The sequence below is a fragment of the Camelus ferus genome, chromosome 4, assembly GCF_009834535.1.
Source record: "Camelus ferus isolate YT-003-E chromosome 4, BCGSAC_Cfer_1.0, whole genome shotgun sequence".
NCBI lineage: Eukaryota > Metazoa > Chordata > Mammalia > Artiodactyla > Camelidae > Camelus > Camelus ferus.
In genome coordinates, this window is record NC_045699.1 from 64,368,075 (window position 1) to 64,384,485 (window position 16,411).

Genomic DNA, 16,411 nt, shown 5'->3' on the forward strand with positions numbered 1-16,411 from the left:
GACAAATGCTGGAGAGGCTGTGGAGAAAGGGGAACCCTCCTACACTGCTGGTGGGAATGCAGTTTGGTGCAGCCACTATGGAAAACAGCATGGAGATTCCTCAAAAGACTAGGAATAGACTTACCATATGACCCAGGAATCCCACTCCTGGGCTTGTATCCAGAAGGATATCTACTTCAGGATGACACCTGCACCCCAATGTTCATAGCAGCACTATTTACAATAGCCAAGACATGGAAACAGCCTAAATGTCCATCAACAGGTGACTGGATAAAGAAGAAGTGGTATATTTATACAATGGAATACTACTCAGCCATAAAAACCGACAACATAATGCCATTTGCAGCAACATGGATGCTCCTGGAGAATGTCATTCTAAGTGAAGTAAGCCAGAAAGAGAAAGAAAAATACCATATGAGATAGCTCATATGTGGAATCTAAAAAAAAACAAACAAAAAAAAAGCATAAATACAAAACAGAAATAGACTCATAGACATAGAATACAAACTTGTGGTTGCCAAGGGGGCGGGGGGTGGGAAGGGATAGACTGGGATTTCAAAATTGTAGAACAGATAAACAAGATTATACTGTATAGCACAGGGAAATATATACAAGATCTTATGGTAGCTCACAGAGAAAAAAATGTGACAATGAATATATATATGTTCATGTATAACTGAAAAACTGTGCTGAACACTGGAATTTGACACATTGTAAAATGATTATAAATCAATAAAACATGTTAAAAAAAAAAAAAGATACATGCACCCCAATGTTCTTAGCAGCACTGTTTACAATACCAAGACATGGAAGACATAAATGTCTATCAACAGGTAATTGCATAAAGAAGTTGTGGTAGATATATACAATGGAATACTACTTGGCCATAAAAAAGAATGAAATAATGCCATTTGCAGCAATGTGGATGGACCTAGAGATGATCATACTAAGTTAAGTCATATATCACTTATACGTGGAATCTACGATATGATACAAATGAACTTATTTACAAAACAGAGACTCACAGACATAGAAAACAAACTTACCAAAGGGGAATTGTGGGAGAGATAAATTAGGAGTTTGGGATAGCAGATATAAACTACTGTATATAAAATAGATAAACAACAAGGACCTACTGTATAGGGCAGGGAACTACATTCAATATCTTGTAATAACCTATCATGAAAAAGAGTATGTACATATACATATGACGGAATCACTATGCTGTACCCCAGAAACTAACACAACATTATGCATCAACTATACTTCAATTTAAAAAAAAAAAAACTTTCTTGGCATTTTGCTGTAGTCTGAGACTAATCCTACCCGCTTCCTTCTTCCTTCTCTCCTTTCTTCCGCAGGTCTCAGAACTGCATCAGAGTTTGAAGGCTCTTCCTGATTTCTCCTGCTCCCTTCTCAGTAAATCTCTTACACACCAAATCCCGCCCTGGCATCTGCTTCTCAGAAGATCCAAATGAACACATTAACCAATATCTTGCAAACAATTCTACTTCTTGGTAGGTACCCTAGAGAAACCTGAGCAGGTACACCAGGAGACTGAATGAGGGCGTTCGTAAGTGCAGCAGTTCAAAACGGAAAGAACGTTCTGGCTTCATTTATTGTGATTTTACTCTCTCACCCATGGAAACAATCTAACAACTTGATATAAAAGAAATGGAGGGGAAAAAAATCCCAGTTCTCTAAATCCCATTTCTGCTGAAATAATAAAGCTGCGGCTGTCACTAAAATATCAATAACAGAACAAAGGAATGATAAATTGTTATGGTGGAGATGTTCTCTTTAGAGGGATGTAGTCTAAAAGTTTTTGCAGTTTGCACGTAGAAATTTTTGTCTAAGAAGAAGTGAACAGTGGAGAAGCCACATTTATTCAAATGTGATGTTTTTCATTTTTTAATGAGAACAGGAGGAGTTCTACTTGAGATAATAAACAATGGGGGGTGGGGGGATGGCAAAAGCCTGGCAACAAACTCAAATGTCCATCAACATTAGGGTGGATAAATACATGATGGTACTATCCCACAATCGAATGTAAGCCCACACTCCTTTAGCTGCAGCCCCAAAATTCAAAAATCAATGAGAGTTACCTTATAGAGTTTCAGCAAACTCATTTTGTGGCAAAAACTGACCTGGATTGCCATGTGGCTATTTTAAAATACGCATTTATCTCATTTCATATGAATATGCATATATTTTCTTGCCAAAATGTTAGGTAGTTAGATTAAGTGGGCGCACCGGGCAGATGGATGGAGGAGAGGGAGGATGGTCCGAAAGTTGATGTCATGCCTGCCTCCAGCATAAAGGGACTTTACTTCTAAATGAATGTCAGCAAGAAACCGGTTATACCCCGACAGCCATGACCGCGCAGTAGCAGAAAGGACTCAACCGGACACGACCCAGTGTTCATAGTATTATAATTAACTTTGCAGTTAGGCAACCCCCACCATGGGTTTTTCCTGTGTGCACCGTGGGTAAGGACATGCGCAAAGGGGTCACAGAGAACAAGTCTGTTTCCCACGTATTGAACTGCAGGAATTTGAAGACAATGATTGTGTGGCTCACCTAATACCAAATTTCTTCAATTCATTTATTGTTATTGATTTGCTGGGAAATGACAGGTTTTCTTTACGAGGCTTGGAGTCTGATGACAGTGTGTGGACTCCGTGGCAGGTCAGGGTTGGGGGAGATGGAGCCCACCACGGGAGGGGAACCAGGGCAGTGCTGTCAGGATTCTCAGACCTGGTCACCCTGAAATAAGGGTGACTCTGACACTGCTGAGACTCAGGGCTCCAGGGCCAGAGGGGACAGCCGAAGGGTTGGACTTTTGCCCTCCTCTTGTATCTAATTAGGAGGTCAGGGATTGAGTCCCAGGAGACACTGCATGTGAAAAGCCCACAGCTCCTCCTGGCTCCTGTTCCTGAGGACAGATCGCTCCAGCCCTGAGTCTTCAGTCTGTGCTGCTGTTATGGGGAAGGAAGAAAACTGAGGTTCTAGCAAGTCCTCTTGAGGAGAAGAAGGGTAGGCAAACCAAGTAGGTGAGGCAGACTCAACACCTGGTGATGGTGACAAGATCTGAGGATGCTCAGAATATCCAGGTAAGACCTGAGTGGTAGCGATGGGAGACACTGGTGTACACACACACACACACACCCCTCCTTCCCTATTCCTTTCTCCTTTCCTCCCCTTCCTTACTCTCAGCCAAATACAGCCTGGCTCTCTTAACCAGCATGAGGAGGACTTGATTTAACAGTCATAAACTTCCTGAGAGTCCAGGCTGAAGTCATTGCAGATTGGTGGTCCCCAAGTCCCAGAGGTCAAGACATGACTGCAGTAACAGTGCTCAGGACCCTTACATTCTGCCTGGACAATTCACTCTCTGCCCACTCGATCTCCAGTGGCTTTCAGAATCATTCTGTGCCACCACCCAAGGAGAGTCACAATCTCTACAACAATTGATGGTTCAGCAAACCTTATGTCATCTTTTTAACTTGAGTCTCAGAATGATTTCAGGTAGATTTATTGAGGCTCATTTTACAACTGAGAAGGGGTTCTGAGAAGTTAAATGCTTTGAGCAAGATGGTACAGCTGGGGCTCAGACCTGGGTCTGCACACGTTCAAGTAGATGCTTTGTCATGGGTACACTAGGTCAGAGCCATTGCCACCCAAGGGTCAGGGGGAGGACACGGGTGACAATGGCACTTACAAGTCTACATATGAAACTTTACAGTTTTCAAAGCCCAACTTCCCACAGACCGTGACCAAGAAAAAATGTAGTTTGCCCAGTTTGCCCAGAACTGAGGGAGTTTCCTGGAAGTGAGACATTCCATTTTGATGCAGGAAAATCCTGGGCAAACACAGAGGACTAGTTGGTTACCCCAGAAAGTACCCTCCTTTGTTAACTCAAGAGAACACGGTAATATCTGGAAAAGCTAGCATTTGATGAGCCTTTGCTATAAGCCAGTCATTGCTCTAGTTCTGTACAATCCTTGTCTAATTTAGTCCTTAAAACATTTTGAGTTAGGTATTGTTAATTATCCTCTTTGAGCACATGCAGAAATTGAGGCCAGAAAAGACTGAGAAGACTTGTTCAAGGTTACAGCCCACAAGGGGGCTGGTGGCAAATGAAGGTCTGTCAGCCCCAGAGCTGGTGTGTTTTATCACCACATCAGAGGCCACGGCGTTAGCCTGGCTGGCACTGCCTGTTAGTGTGTTCATCTTCCCACACCCTCCAAACACAGACCCTCTCGTTCTGGATTTTATATCACAGGTCCTGAAAACACTTTTAACTCTTTCTGGCATTTTGATACTTTCAGCAGTCCTCAGTGGCGGGTTTATGCCCACATCTCACAGACAAAGAAGATGAGACTCAGAAATAATAATTTACCCAAAATATAAAAAGCAATGAGGATTTAGAGCTGGGGGTGATGTCCCCTAACATCTTCTGGTGCACGAGCAACCCCAGGTTCCCCTTCATCTTACTAGTGCTTCTATTAATGCTGGTAACTATTACCACAATTCATTGAAGACCTAGTACGTGCTAGTGCTTTGAATACATCACCTCACTGACTGTCTACAGTAAGTATACAAACCATGCACCTAATTTATAGACGAGGTAACTGAAGCTCAAAGAGGCTAAGAGGATGCGTAGGTTGCAAAGGATAACACAGCCAGAGAGCATCTCCATCTGGTGCATAAGACACCAAGGCTGACACTCCTAAGGACTGAAGATGCTGGTGATGTTGTTGATGATGAAGATGATGGAGATGAGGATGGGAAGTTTTGTTTGTAAAATACCTTTGAGTTTATAAAGTAATTTTATCCACATTAGCTCATTTGATGGGTCTGCAAAAGAAAAAGAGGGCAGGATACCCAAGTGCCAGCTATGACCTTTCTATGTAATTAGTATTCCTTTTGTACTCCTCAACACACGCACACACAAAGAGAGAAAAGAATTTAAGAATTTCCCAGTAAATGCATATCCCCAAAATATCTTATTCAAATTTCTCAAACCTATGAAATAGGTAACTTTCTTACTTAAAAAGGTAGAAGTGGACCAAGACATAGGATTTTCTTCCCAGCTAATCTCCAGTTCCACTTCACCCAGGAGGTTTACAGGACAACTCAACAGACAGCTTAAATGCAAAGTTAACCCTCAGCCAGCCCCCCATTACCACCGCCCTTAGTTCTCACCTCTGTGCATGTTTACATGCCCACCAGCAAGAGATGACTGTGCATCTCTGTGACCTTTGCAAAACACACAGAAAACAGACAAAAATAACCATCTGGAGTCTACAGATATTTAAGTGATATTTTCCTCCAATTTTTCCACTTTAAATGGAATTAGAAATCAAACCAGCAGCCCTGACTTCCTGCTCCTGGGATTCTCTCAACACCCAGAGCAGCAGCCTCTCCTCTTCGGGCTCTTCCTGGGCATGTACCTGGTCACCGTGCTGGGGAACCTGCTCATCATCCTGGCCATCGGCTCTGACCCTCGCCTCCACACTCCCATGTACTTCTTCCTGGCCAACCTGTCCTTCATTGACACCTGCTTCTCCTGCACCATTGTCCCCGAGGTCCTGGTAAACGTACACACAGCGCTATACCATCTCCTACACGGGGTGCCTCGTGCAGATGTACTTCTTCATGGCATTGGCCCTGCTGGATGACTTCCTGTTGGCCGTGATGGCATATGACCGCTACGTGGCCATCTGCCTTCCTCTCCACTACGCCACGATCATGTGTCCCCAGCGCTGCCTGCTGCTGGTCGCGGCATCCTGGCTCTGCTCCCACCTCCTGGCCTTCTCACTCACTCTCCTTATGTCTCAGTTTTCCTTCTGTGCCCCCTATTCCATCCCGCACTTCTTCTGTGATCTCCTCCCACTCCTCAAACGTGCCTACTCAGACACTCACATCTTTCAGACCATGATGTTTGCAGAAGCAGCCCTCTCGGGTGTGGTCCCTCTCACCTGTGTCCTGGTCTCTTATGCCCACATCATCCACACCATCCTCAGGGTCCCCTCTGCTGGGGGGAGGCAGAAAGTCTTCTCTACCTGTGGCTCTCACCTGACAGTGGTCACACTCTTCTATGGAACTGTCTTTCTGGTATATTTCCAGCCCTCATCCTCCTACTCAGCAGACACTGGAATGGTGGCATCTGTCATGTACACGATGGTTACCCCCATGCTGAACCCCTTTATCTACAGCCTGAGGAACAGGGACATGAAGGAGGCTTTGTGGAGACTCCTTGGCTGGGGAAGATGTTCCACCCCATAACGAGTCCTTCCCCAGAGGAGAGGTCCAGACTTCTCAACGTGCCTTCTTCCCTGGATTTGTCCATCATGAATTTGAAAGACTCACATTCAAAACAGGATGGAGGCTTAGCCTTCCTCGCAGTTGCAAGAAAATGAAGGCTCAGACTTTGCAGTACTGCAATGGGGCAACTGGTCAAGGACAGAACTGCAGTCTGGAGAGAGGGAGTGACATCAGTCCCTACAGGGTGAATTGATGTGTGAGTATTTGTATCCAGGCAGATCCAGTCCAGGGTTGGGAACATCAAAAATGCCAGCAAACACTAGGCTTCTAGGAGGAAGCCCAACAGGCGGACAGTGTAGGGCTATAAATCCTTCCCTGATAACAGAAAACTCTGGCGAGACTAGGGAAGTCAGGACCTCGGTCAAGTCACTGGGCTTCAGGAGCCAATTCTGACCCTGCCTTAGAGGAAACTCACTCATGGGCACTGACCTCAACATGGAGAATATGACACCAAGTAGGCAGAATCTGTGTGTGGCCTGAGAGGGCAAGAATATTCTAGAAAAGGAAGCGAGGCACAGAAAGATTAAGAGATTTGTCCTTAATATACATCTGGGCTTAGATCTTTGGTAAGTGGGTTTTTTTTTTTTTTTTTCATTTGTTAGCCCATTGACCAGTCTTTATTCTTTATTTTTTAAATCTTAGTTTATTTTTTTCTCCAACTGAAAATCATTCATGTCATTACAGTAAATGTCTAAAATAGAAAGAAAGTTTTTCAAATTCCTTCTTGAAAGGAACCACTGTGAAGACTTTACACAAATTCTTTCAGTCCTTTTCTTGTGTATTTATTTTATATTATTAAGATGGTAATTTTTCACATAATCTTGTAACCTGAATATTTTCCTCATTATTATTATCAAATTTTTATAAACATTCTCATAATATTATAGCAGAATCAGCTGCTCTGTTTGTGTACAATCTTCTTCCATTCAGGGTAATTAGATCTTCCTAATTATTCTTAATTTTATAAATAATAATGCAATGAAGGTCATTGTGAATAAACCATATATATAGGGTTTCCCACGTCCTTACAATAAATTTCAAGAAGTGGATTTGCTGGGTGGAACATTTTTGGGGTTCATGACACATGTTGCCAAAATAGTTTACAAAACTGTTAATGATTTACATCCCAAGTGATGGTTCTGTGAAAGTATTCTTTTCTCTGCATTCTTGGTGTTCCAATTTTTGACTTGATTGTTGCGAAAGTAATAAGCAAAAATGATATTTCTTTTCTTTTGTTTGAATTTTTTGCTTACTAGTTATTTTCTTAAGTCTGTAAATATGTTTTATTTATTCTTCTTAATATTTCTCTATGTCACTTGACTATTTTAAAGATTTGTGTGCATCCTGTTTATATGAAAAGTTATATTTAAACTTCACACTTTGCTACTCTTAGTGCAAACTTTTCCCAATCACCTTTTCATCCTTCAGTTTTCTTTTTGATTTTTTTGACATAAATGGGTTTTCAATTTGCATATATGGAGCCAATAAAAAATTCCTCCTTGTGACTCTTCTGCTAGTGTTATCATTGGAAAATCCTCTGCGTAGAGTTCATGTGAATAATAAATTGGGGGTTTTTTTATTTCAGTATAATGTGCTATTTTTTCATAACAATTTTATTGACATATAATTCATACATCATAAAATTCATTTTAAAGTATATAATTCAGTGGTCTTGAGTAGGCAGTGTGTTTTTGTAATTGAAACAATATATAACTTTTAGAATGATATTGAATATGGAAATGGCTCTCTCCCTCACATCTCTCACGCTCTACAAGAGTTTTCCTCTCCATCTCATGTCTCATAATTATTTTAAAAAAAATAGGATGCTATGTCTGAACTCTCATTCACTCATATATACCATACACATTTACCCTCAGGGCCTTTTTTTCTAATATATTTTCCCCTCTGTGGCACCTTTCTCCATTCCAGGCCCACCCAGTTTAAGACCCATGCCATCTGCAAAAATTACCCTCTCACGCCAGCCCACTCTAATCACCTGGACATGATCTGTTTTCTTGCGAGTTTCACTATCCCTTTGCCTAGTCGTCCTATGCCTGCCCTCCTGAGATCAAGCGTGACATAAAGACGGCCGCTCTTGCCACGTCTTTTCAACCTGGTACTAGAGGTTCCAGCCGGCACAATTAAGTCAGAAAAGAAAGTCAAAAGCATCTGGACTGTAAGAAAGAAGTCAAACTATCTCTACTTGCAAATGACAGATGCTGTATATTTTTAAATTCCTAAGAAATCAACCAAAAAAAAAAAAACTACTAGAACTAATAAACCATTTGAATTCAGTGCAATCTCTATCAAAATCCCAGCTATCTTTTTTGCAGAAAACGACAAACTGATCCTAAAATTCACATAGAAATGCAAAGGAACCAGAATAACCAATGCATTCTTGAAAAAGAAGAGCAAAGTCGGAAGACTTGCACTTCCTGATTTCAAAACTTACGAAATTGCCGTCATTAAGACAATGCTGTACTAGCATGAGGCTAGATACAGAGATCAAAGAAATATAATTGAGCGTCTACAAATAAGCCTTCACATTGATGGGCAGTTTATTTTCAGCAAGGCTGCCAGGGCAATTCAATGGGGAAAGAATAGTGTTTTCAACAAACAATCCTGTAACCATGGGATATGCAAGGAAGCTGGACCTTGACCTCACACCACATACAAAAATTAACCCAAAAGGACCACAGGCTTCAACGTAAGAAGCTGAAACTACAAAATATCTAGAAGAAAGCATTAGGAGTAAATTTTTGTGACAGATCAGGCAATGGTTTCTTAGGTATGACACCAAAAGCACAAGCAGTAATAGAAAAAAATGAGTAAGTGCATACAACAAAAAAGAAACAGACTGACAGATGCAGAGAACAAACTAGTAGTTACCAGTGGGGAGAGGGAAGGGGGTGGGGGCCATATAGGGGGAGGGGATTAAGAGGTACAAACTCTTCTGTGTAAAATAAGCTACAGAGATACATTGTACAACACAGGGAACATAGCCAATAATTTATGATAACCGTACATGGACAATAACCTTTAAGAATTGTGAATCACTACATTCCACACTTGTAACTTATATAACATTGTACATCTACTGTACTTCAATATAAAGAAAGGGAAATAAAAAGAAAAAATGGATAAATGGGAAGACCTCACGGGGGGAGGGTATAGCTCAGTGGTAGAGCACACGCTTAGCATGCACAAGGTTCAGGGTTCAATCCCCAGTACCTCCAATTAAAATAGTAAATAAATAAACAAACCTAACTACCCCCCATAAAACAAAAACAAAAATAAATTTTTTAAAAGTGGGAGGACTTCATTAAAATCAAACAGTTTGTACTTCAAAAGACACCATCAAAAATAAAAATAAAAAGTTTGAGAATAGACAACCCACTGAAAGGTAGGAAATATATGCAAATCATATATCTGATAAGGTATTTGTATAAGAATATATACAGGAACTCCTACAATTCAACAACAAAAAGACTAATAGCCCAACATTAAAATGTGCAAAGGATTTAAATAGACATTTCTCCATATAAAAAAATACAAACGGCCAATTAGCACATGCAAAATATTCATCCTTCGTCATTAGGGAAATGCAAATCAAAACCACAGTGAGATACCACTTCACTTCCACTAGGATGGTTAAAAAAATTGTTTAAGTGGACAATATCAAAATGTTGGCAAGGAGTGAGGGAAAGGTGAACCCTTCTTCACTGGTAGCGAGATTGTAAAATAATGCAGCCACTTTGGAAAACTTCAGCAGTTTCTCAAAAAGTTAAGCATAGAGTTACCATATGACCCAGCAATTCCATTTCTAGATATATAACTAAGAAAACACATGCCCACACAAAAACCTGTACATGAATGTTCATAGCAGCATTATTCATAATAACCAAAGAACAGAAAAAACCTGAAAACACACAGATGTTGAACATTTTCTGTTAACTATAGCCTCAGTTCAAGCCTTATGATAAACAAATGCCAAAACATCATTAGATAGCGGAAAAAAATATATTAGGCAAAATGCTTGTGAAAGATATAGGGGGAGAGGAAAGTCACCCCCCACAAAAGACCCCCCAACTTTTATAAAGCATAGTTCAGCTGTCACAGAGGAGAGGGGCAGAAAGCCACCGGCTTGTTTGCAAACTGGCCCCAGCTCATGGAGGGCATGGAGAGACCCAAGAAGGAGGCAGAGCCCTCCAGGCGGGCAGTGATAGTGATAAAAAGCAGGGGACTTACGTACAAGGCTTGTCTTGGGGCCACAAGTAGATCTTCACCCTCACCGGCCAGGATCTTAAAAGTTTACGCAGAAGCCTTTGCTGGGTTCAGACTTGCAGACGGTTCAGAGGGTCTGCACAGCCCACTGTTCTGTCGATGCTTTCCTGAAAATGGCTCCCATCGTGGGAACCACGGCCGAGTGTACATTTCAAGGACAGAGGAGGGGGTGGGGCGCCTCCAATCACGCAGGTCAATCAGCAGTCACGTCCTCTCCATGACCTCCTCTAATGGAACTGAATGGGACCCTACGGAGCTTTCCTGGAACAGACTCCCTCCCACCCCATATCCTCCACCTGCCTCTTGTTTGTAGAAAAATTTTAGCCTCCTAGGCTTTCCCCAAGTTCCGAAGGTTAAATTTAATCAGAGAAATGAGAAAATGCAGAAATAAAGGAAAACAGTCAAGCTAGACAAAATAATATAGCCATTAAACAAAGTCAAGGACTTTTAGTTCCTCCTTGCAGGCTATAGACAATATTCTGAGCCATATACTTTGAGCTGTTTTGCAGATACTGAAACCCACACCAGGTGAAAAAAATTAACTGCATGCTGCCCACAAGCACGTAGACCCCAGACAGGTTGGAACCAGAAGGTTGATGATACTGACTCCTGATTACCTCACCACCAAGCAATCAGAAGACTGTCCACGAGCTGATCATGCACCTTGCAACCTTCTCCCTCATGCTGTCCTTAAAATCCTTCCCCTGAAAGCCTTTGGGTTTTTTGAGCATCACCTACCTGGACCCTTTGTTTGACGCCCTGCAGTAAACACTTCACTTTCATTCATCACAACCCGGCGTCAGTAGATTGGCTTTACTGCGCGTGGGCAAACAGACCCAAGTCTGGTTTGGTAACACCAACACTCCACTGCTTGTGATCAACTCTTAGAATCTTGTGCAACGTGACCCGAGCGGTCAGCAAGAAGTTTCACTAGCGTGACAGTGGCTCATTTGGCAGCTCTCTGGCTGCACTGGAGGCAGATATCACACCAACAGTATAGGCAGATGTGAGAGAAAACACAGATTAAGATAATGATCCCCAAGATAAGTAAAAATTTTTCCACCAAAAGCCCCATGATCTGAACCACAGATTTATTAAACCTCCTAGGCTAGGAGTTGGATCACTAGGGGCAGTTACTTATGCCCCCATGTGATTTACCTGCACCCCAATGTTCATAGCAGCACTATTTACAATAGCCAAGACATGGAAACAGCCTAAATCTCCATCAACGGGTGACTGGATAAAGAAGATGTGGTATATTCATACAATGGAATACTACTCAGCCATAAAAACCAACACAATAACGCCATTTGCAGCAACATGGATGCTCCTGGAGAATGTCATTCTAAGCGAAGTAAGCCAGAAAGAGAAAGAAAAATACCATATGAGATCGCTCGTATGTGGAATCTAAAAAACAAACAAACAAACAAAAACAAAGCATAAATACAGGACAGAAATAGACTCATAGACAGAGAATACAGACTTGTGGTTGCCAGGGGGCAGGAGGGTGGGAAGGGATAGACTGGGATTTCAAAATTGTAGAATAGATAAACAAGATTACACTGTATAGCACAGGGAAATATACACAAAACAGTTACTGGTAGCTCACAGAGAAAAAAATGTAACAATGAGTGTGTATTATGTCCATGTATGACTGAAAAACTGTGCTGAACACTGGAATTTGACACAACATTGTAAAATGATTATAAATCAATAAAAAATGTTAAAAATAAAATAAAATAAAATGATACATTAGTAGACTCGTCAGGTATGAACAGACAGCCACCCTGTTTGAATAGTGGCACAAGTGTCTCCTTGCAAGGCAGTATAATATCCAGGACATCCTATTTCAGAGGACAGCTTTTCTCACTAGAGACATTCAGCTTTCAGTAAAGACAAGCTTTGCAAGCTATCATTTAAGGCTGGTTAGGTGAATTTAGTAAGGGCTTCTATATGTGCTATAATGACCTCCAGGCCAACGGAGGGAACAAAGATGGCAGTGAAATGATTGTACAAGTGGAAAACACAGCATGTCCATCTGGCCTTGAGAAGAGGGAAGTTGGCAATTTCCCTTATCATGGGGCAGATTCTCCCCTGTGCCTGGGTACAACCCAGGGTGCAGCAGCCTAATCCCCCAGGTGGAAGCCACAGCCAAAAATCTATGCCACACAACCACTGGGTCCCATTCAGAGTCACCCAATAAATATCTGGGTGGTGCAACCAGTGTCAAACAAGTCACTGTGCTTTAATGTGACAGAATGGTTACTTGCTTCCGGTGATGTCCACCTCATATCGCTGGTGCAGTTTGGTTGGTTCTGTTTTGAGTGATTTTTCTGTTCCCAACATAGGAGTGTCCAAGTGCTCAAATGTTCATAACCCAGGGTAAGCCACATGAACCCATCCCAAATCTGAGCATAGCTACCCATGGCTCTGATGGTGGTGTTTTTAGGACCCTTCCAGTCAGCAGTTTGATAGGCTGTCTGTACAGTCTGACAGAAAAAGAATGCACATACCCAGTATTACTGATCACATGTGCCACAGGCCAGGTGTCCGGATCAGCACAGGTAGTACCCGATGGATTAAGAATCTAGCCCTACCTTGTTCTTTCTCAGTGTAATGCTTTAGGGCCTTCCAGCCCCCTTCCTGGAGTGGTGGTACCCACCATGGCAATCCTGACCATCTAGAGAGAGACAGCTGCTCACATACCCAACAGCTGGACTGACTCCTTTGCCGGGCATACACATGGGCCCACTGTAGAAAGGTTTTTTCATGAGGTGCCCATGTCATGAGCAGACACCACAGGAGCAGCAGAAGTCTAAAGCCAAAAGACAGATTAGTAAGAACTTGTATGGGAAGCTTTTCCTTTCTGTACGGATTACACTTGTGAACTGATCCTTAGATGTTAATGTGGCTGCAGCTTTAGGAACTGGACCTAAATTGTGCACAACATTCATGTTGGCAGAGGGAGATAGCACTGTCAGGTGTGAGGCAACGAACTGGGAGAGGGGTATAACCCGACCAGGACCCCCACCTTCCCCTCTCTTTAAATGGTGCGTGTCCATTCTAGGTAGAGTGCTTTTCCACAGGTCCAGCTTATAGCAGGACAACAGGGTCCCAGTGGAGACTGAGCAGTTCCCCCCAATTTGGGGGTGCCAAGTAACTCACCCATCCCAGTGGGACACCTCATTGTAAATTCCAGCAGCTAATGCCTGTCCAAGGTGTGGTGGGACATGCTATTCTCAGCGGCATAGCCCGCTGATCCATGGTAAGAGTCATTGCTTTTAGGATTAAAAAAAAACAAGAACAAACAAAAAACCAAAAATGTATGCATGACCTGGAAATTTGCACAATTTGGCCTCGATTGGTCTAGGCTCATTCACACCTCTCTCTCCATCATTCTCTGGGCTCCAGCCCCATGGCCTTCTTTCAATTCTTCAAATGTGCTGTTTGCATTCCTACCTCCAGGCCTTTGCACGTGCCTTCAACTCCCACCTGAAGCTCTTTCCCGTGTGTTTTTATTTAGTTAGTTCTGACTCTAACTCCTTGCAAATTCCAGGGAAAAGGGACTATGGCTATTTGGTTCATTATTAAGACCTTAATCTTACAGCCAGGACATAGTAAAGTGCAATAAATATTCGTTAGGTTAGCGATAAGACACACCACACAGTAAGGTGACTCCCTGTTACTCCCACCCCATAGCCATCCACTCTCCGCAGGCTGAGCTACGCAGCCGTGCCTGCAGGCCCAGCCCCATTCCCATCTCTTAGGAGGTGGATCTCAGTCCTAGATGGACATTTCAAGTGCTTTTCAATCTTGGAAGCTTTTAAAAGTCACCTATGCCTGGACCCACCCCAGGAATTGTGATCTGATTTCCCAAGTGCTGCCTTCATGCCCGGCCCCGGCCTCAGGTTGCTTCCAGTCCGGTGCAGCATCAGACACAATCATGTTTCCTCATCTGCCTTGGATTCGTGTTCTTATATGTGCATCTCCAAGACGCACAGAGGAAAAGAATGGCTCCACCATGCGGGCCGCAAGACTTCCCGCTGGAGGTGAGAGTGGAGCTGATTCTGTAACAAAAAGGAAGAGTTTTCTAGATAGAAAAGAAAGAGGCTGGACATTCTAGGCAAGAGGAACAACGTGAACGGTTAGGAGACCCACAGAAAGAATTTGTTGTGTAGAAGATCATAAAGCATAGTAGCAATACTGAGTCCCAGAGACTGGATGGGGACAGTGAGCCCAAGGGACTCCTCTGAGCAAGCATGACTGTCTTCCCTGCACAGAGCCTGGGGACACAGTCAGCCAAACTTTTCCAGCCTCCCCAAGGCAGCAAAGAGCAAGTCAGCCCTGGCACTCCCCTGCCACCAGCTGTCATGGGGTCCCCAAAGGATGTGAGAGGGAGTCTCCACGGAGTCTAGGACAGCAGAGGGGGAAGAGGAGTCAGCAGTCAAACAGAAAGAGGCCATTCCCTCGGGGCTGAAGAAGGGTATAAGCCTCCCCGTTCCTGCCTCTGGGGTGGGGCGTGTCCCTGCTGCGTCCCCCTGCCAGCCGTGCTCTCCCAAAGGCTGGCCTGAAGGCGCTCTGTCGGAGGAACTCCCCACCCACCTGCACCTTCTAGGTATGTCCTTCCAGCCCAATAACCACGCACCATCGCGGTGACAGCGGCTGGTGTCTGGACCAAGATATATCAAACGTCTGTGTGCTGAGGAGGAATGAGTTAAGAACTGGGGCATGTTAGAAAGTGGGAAAGCCACATCTTGAGACATGCCAGGAGGCCATCGTCACCAGACTTAAATATGTCCATGAGCAGAGTGGGGCCTCAAGAGAGAGGATGAGTCAAAACGAAGAGCTCAGCAGAGAGGAAGGAGCTAGCAGGAGGAGGCTGAGAGAACCTCCCAGAAAGCGAGACTCTCAAGCTGACAGAGCTGGGAATGCTGTCCAGTAGAACCGCGGCTCTTGCTCCTCCAAGCGTGGCACCCAAACCAGCGGCGTTGGCCTCACCCAGGAGTTGGTTAGAAATGCAGGACCTCAGGCCCCTCCCCAGACATTCTGAGGCAGAACCTGCATTTAACAAGGTCCCTAGGTGATTGCTATGTGCATTTAAGATTGAGAAGCTCTGATGCTCAGGGGTCCCAAATCAAGCTTCACATCTGAATCACCTAGAACTTTTTTTTTTTTACAAGTACAGATTTCTGAGCCCTGCTCTAGATCAGTTGAACCAGAATTTCTGGGCACTGTGTCATATATCTTTTCACAGAGTTCCAGCAGTAATTCCAATGACAGAAGTCCAGAGTACACAGAGAACCACTAATCTGGTCCAATCGGCTTTATCTAAAGATGAGAGGACTGAGGCAAGACAGTGACAACAACTAACCTGGTAATCTGTTAAGAGACCTAATTAAGGTCTCTGCCTGGAAACAAAGAAAATTGAATTTGGAGCCAGATCTAAGTTCAAGCCCCAACTTTATACCTTCATAGGTATACCTTCTTGTCTCTTTCCTTCTTTGGAAATCCATTTTCTTACTTTCAAGGGAAAAGAAATGGATATTCCTGAATGTCAGGATTATTCCTCATGGGCAGGAAGGCAACAGAGAGAAATTAATGAAGAACTGACTCTATTTTTTGTACATTTGCACACACACATACTCACACATACTCATACACACACACACACACACACTTCGTAGTAACTGCTTAACTGAAGTTTTGGGATCCTTGCACCCCCAAATTTCAAAGCAATTTAAAAAGCCTTGATGTCTCATTGTCCCCATTTTACAGATGAAGAAATGGAGAGGCACTG

The 16,411-nt window shown here is 43.2% G+C and overlaps 1 protein-coding gene across 1 annotated transcript; it reads left to right on the plus strand.

The window, feature by feature from the left end:
• The first annotated feature begins 4,658 nt into the window (after positions 1 to 4,658).
• LOC102518053 (olfactory receptor 1361-like) lies at positions 4,659 to 6,291 on the plus strand. Its single transcript, XM_032479137.1, is given in 3 exon segments — positions 4,659 to 4,662; positions 5,323 to 5,602; positions 5,604 to 6,291. Coding segments are annotated over 3 exon segments (972 nt in total).
• The last annotated feature ends 10,120 nt before the right edge of the window (positions 6,292 to 16,411 follow it).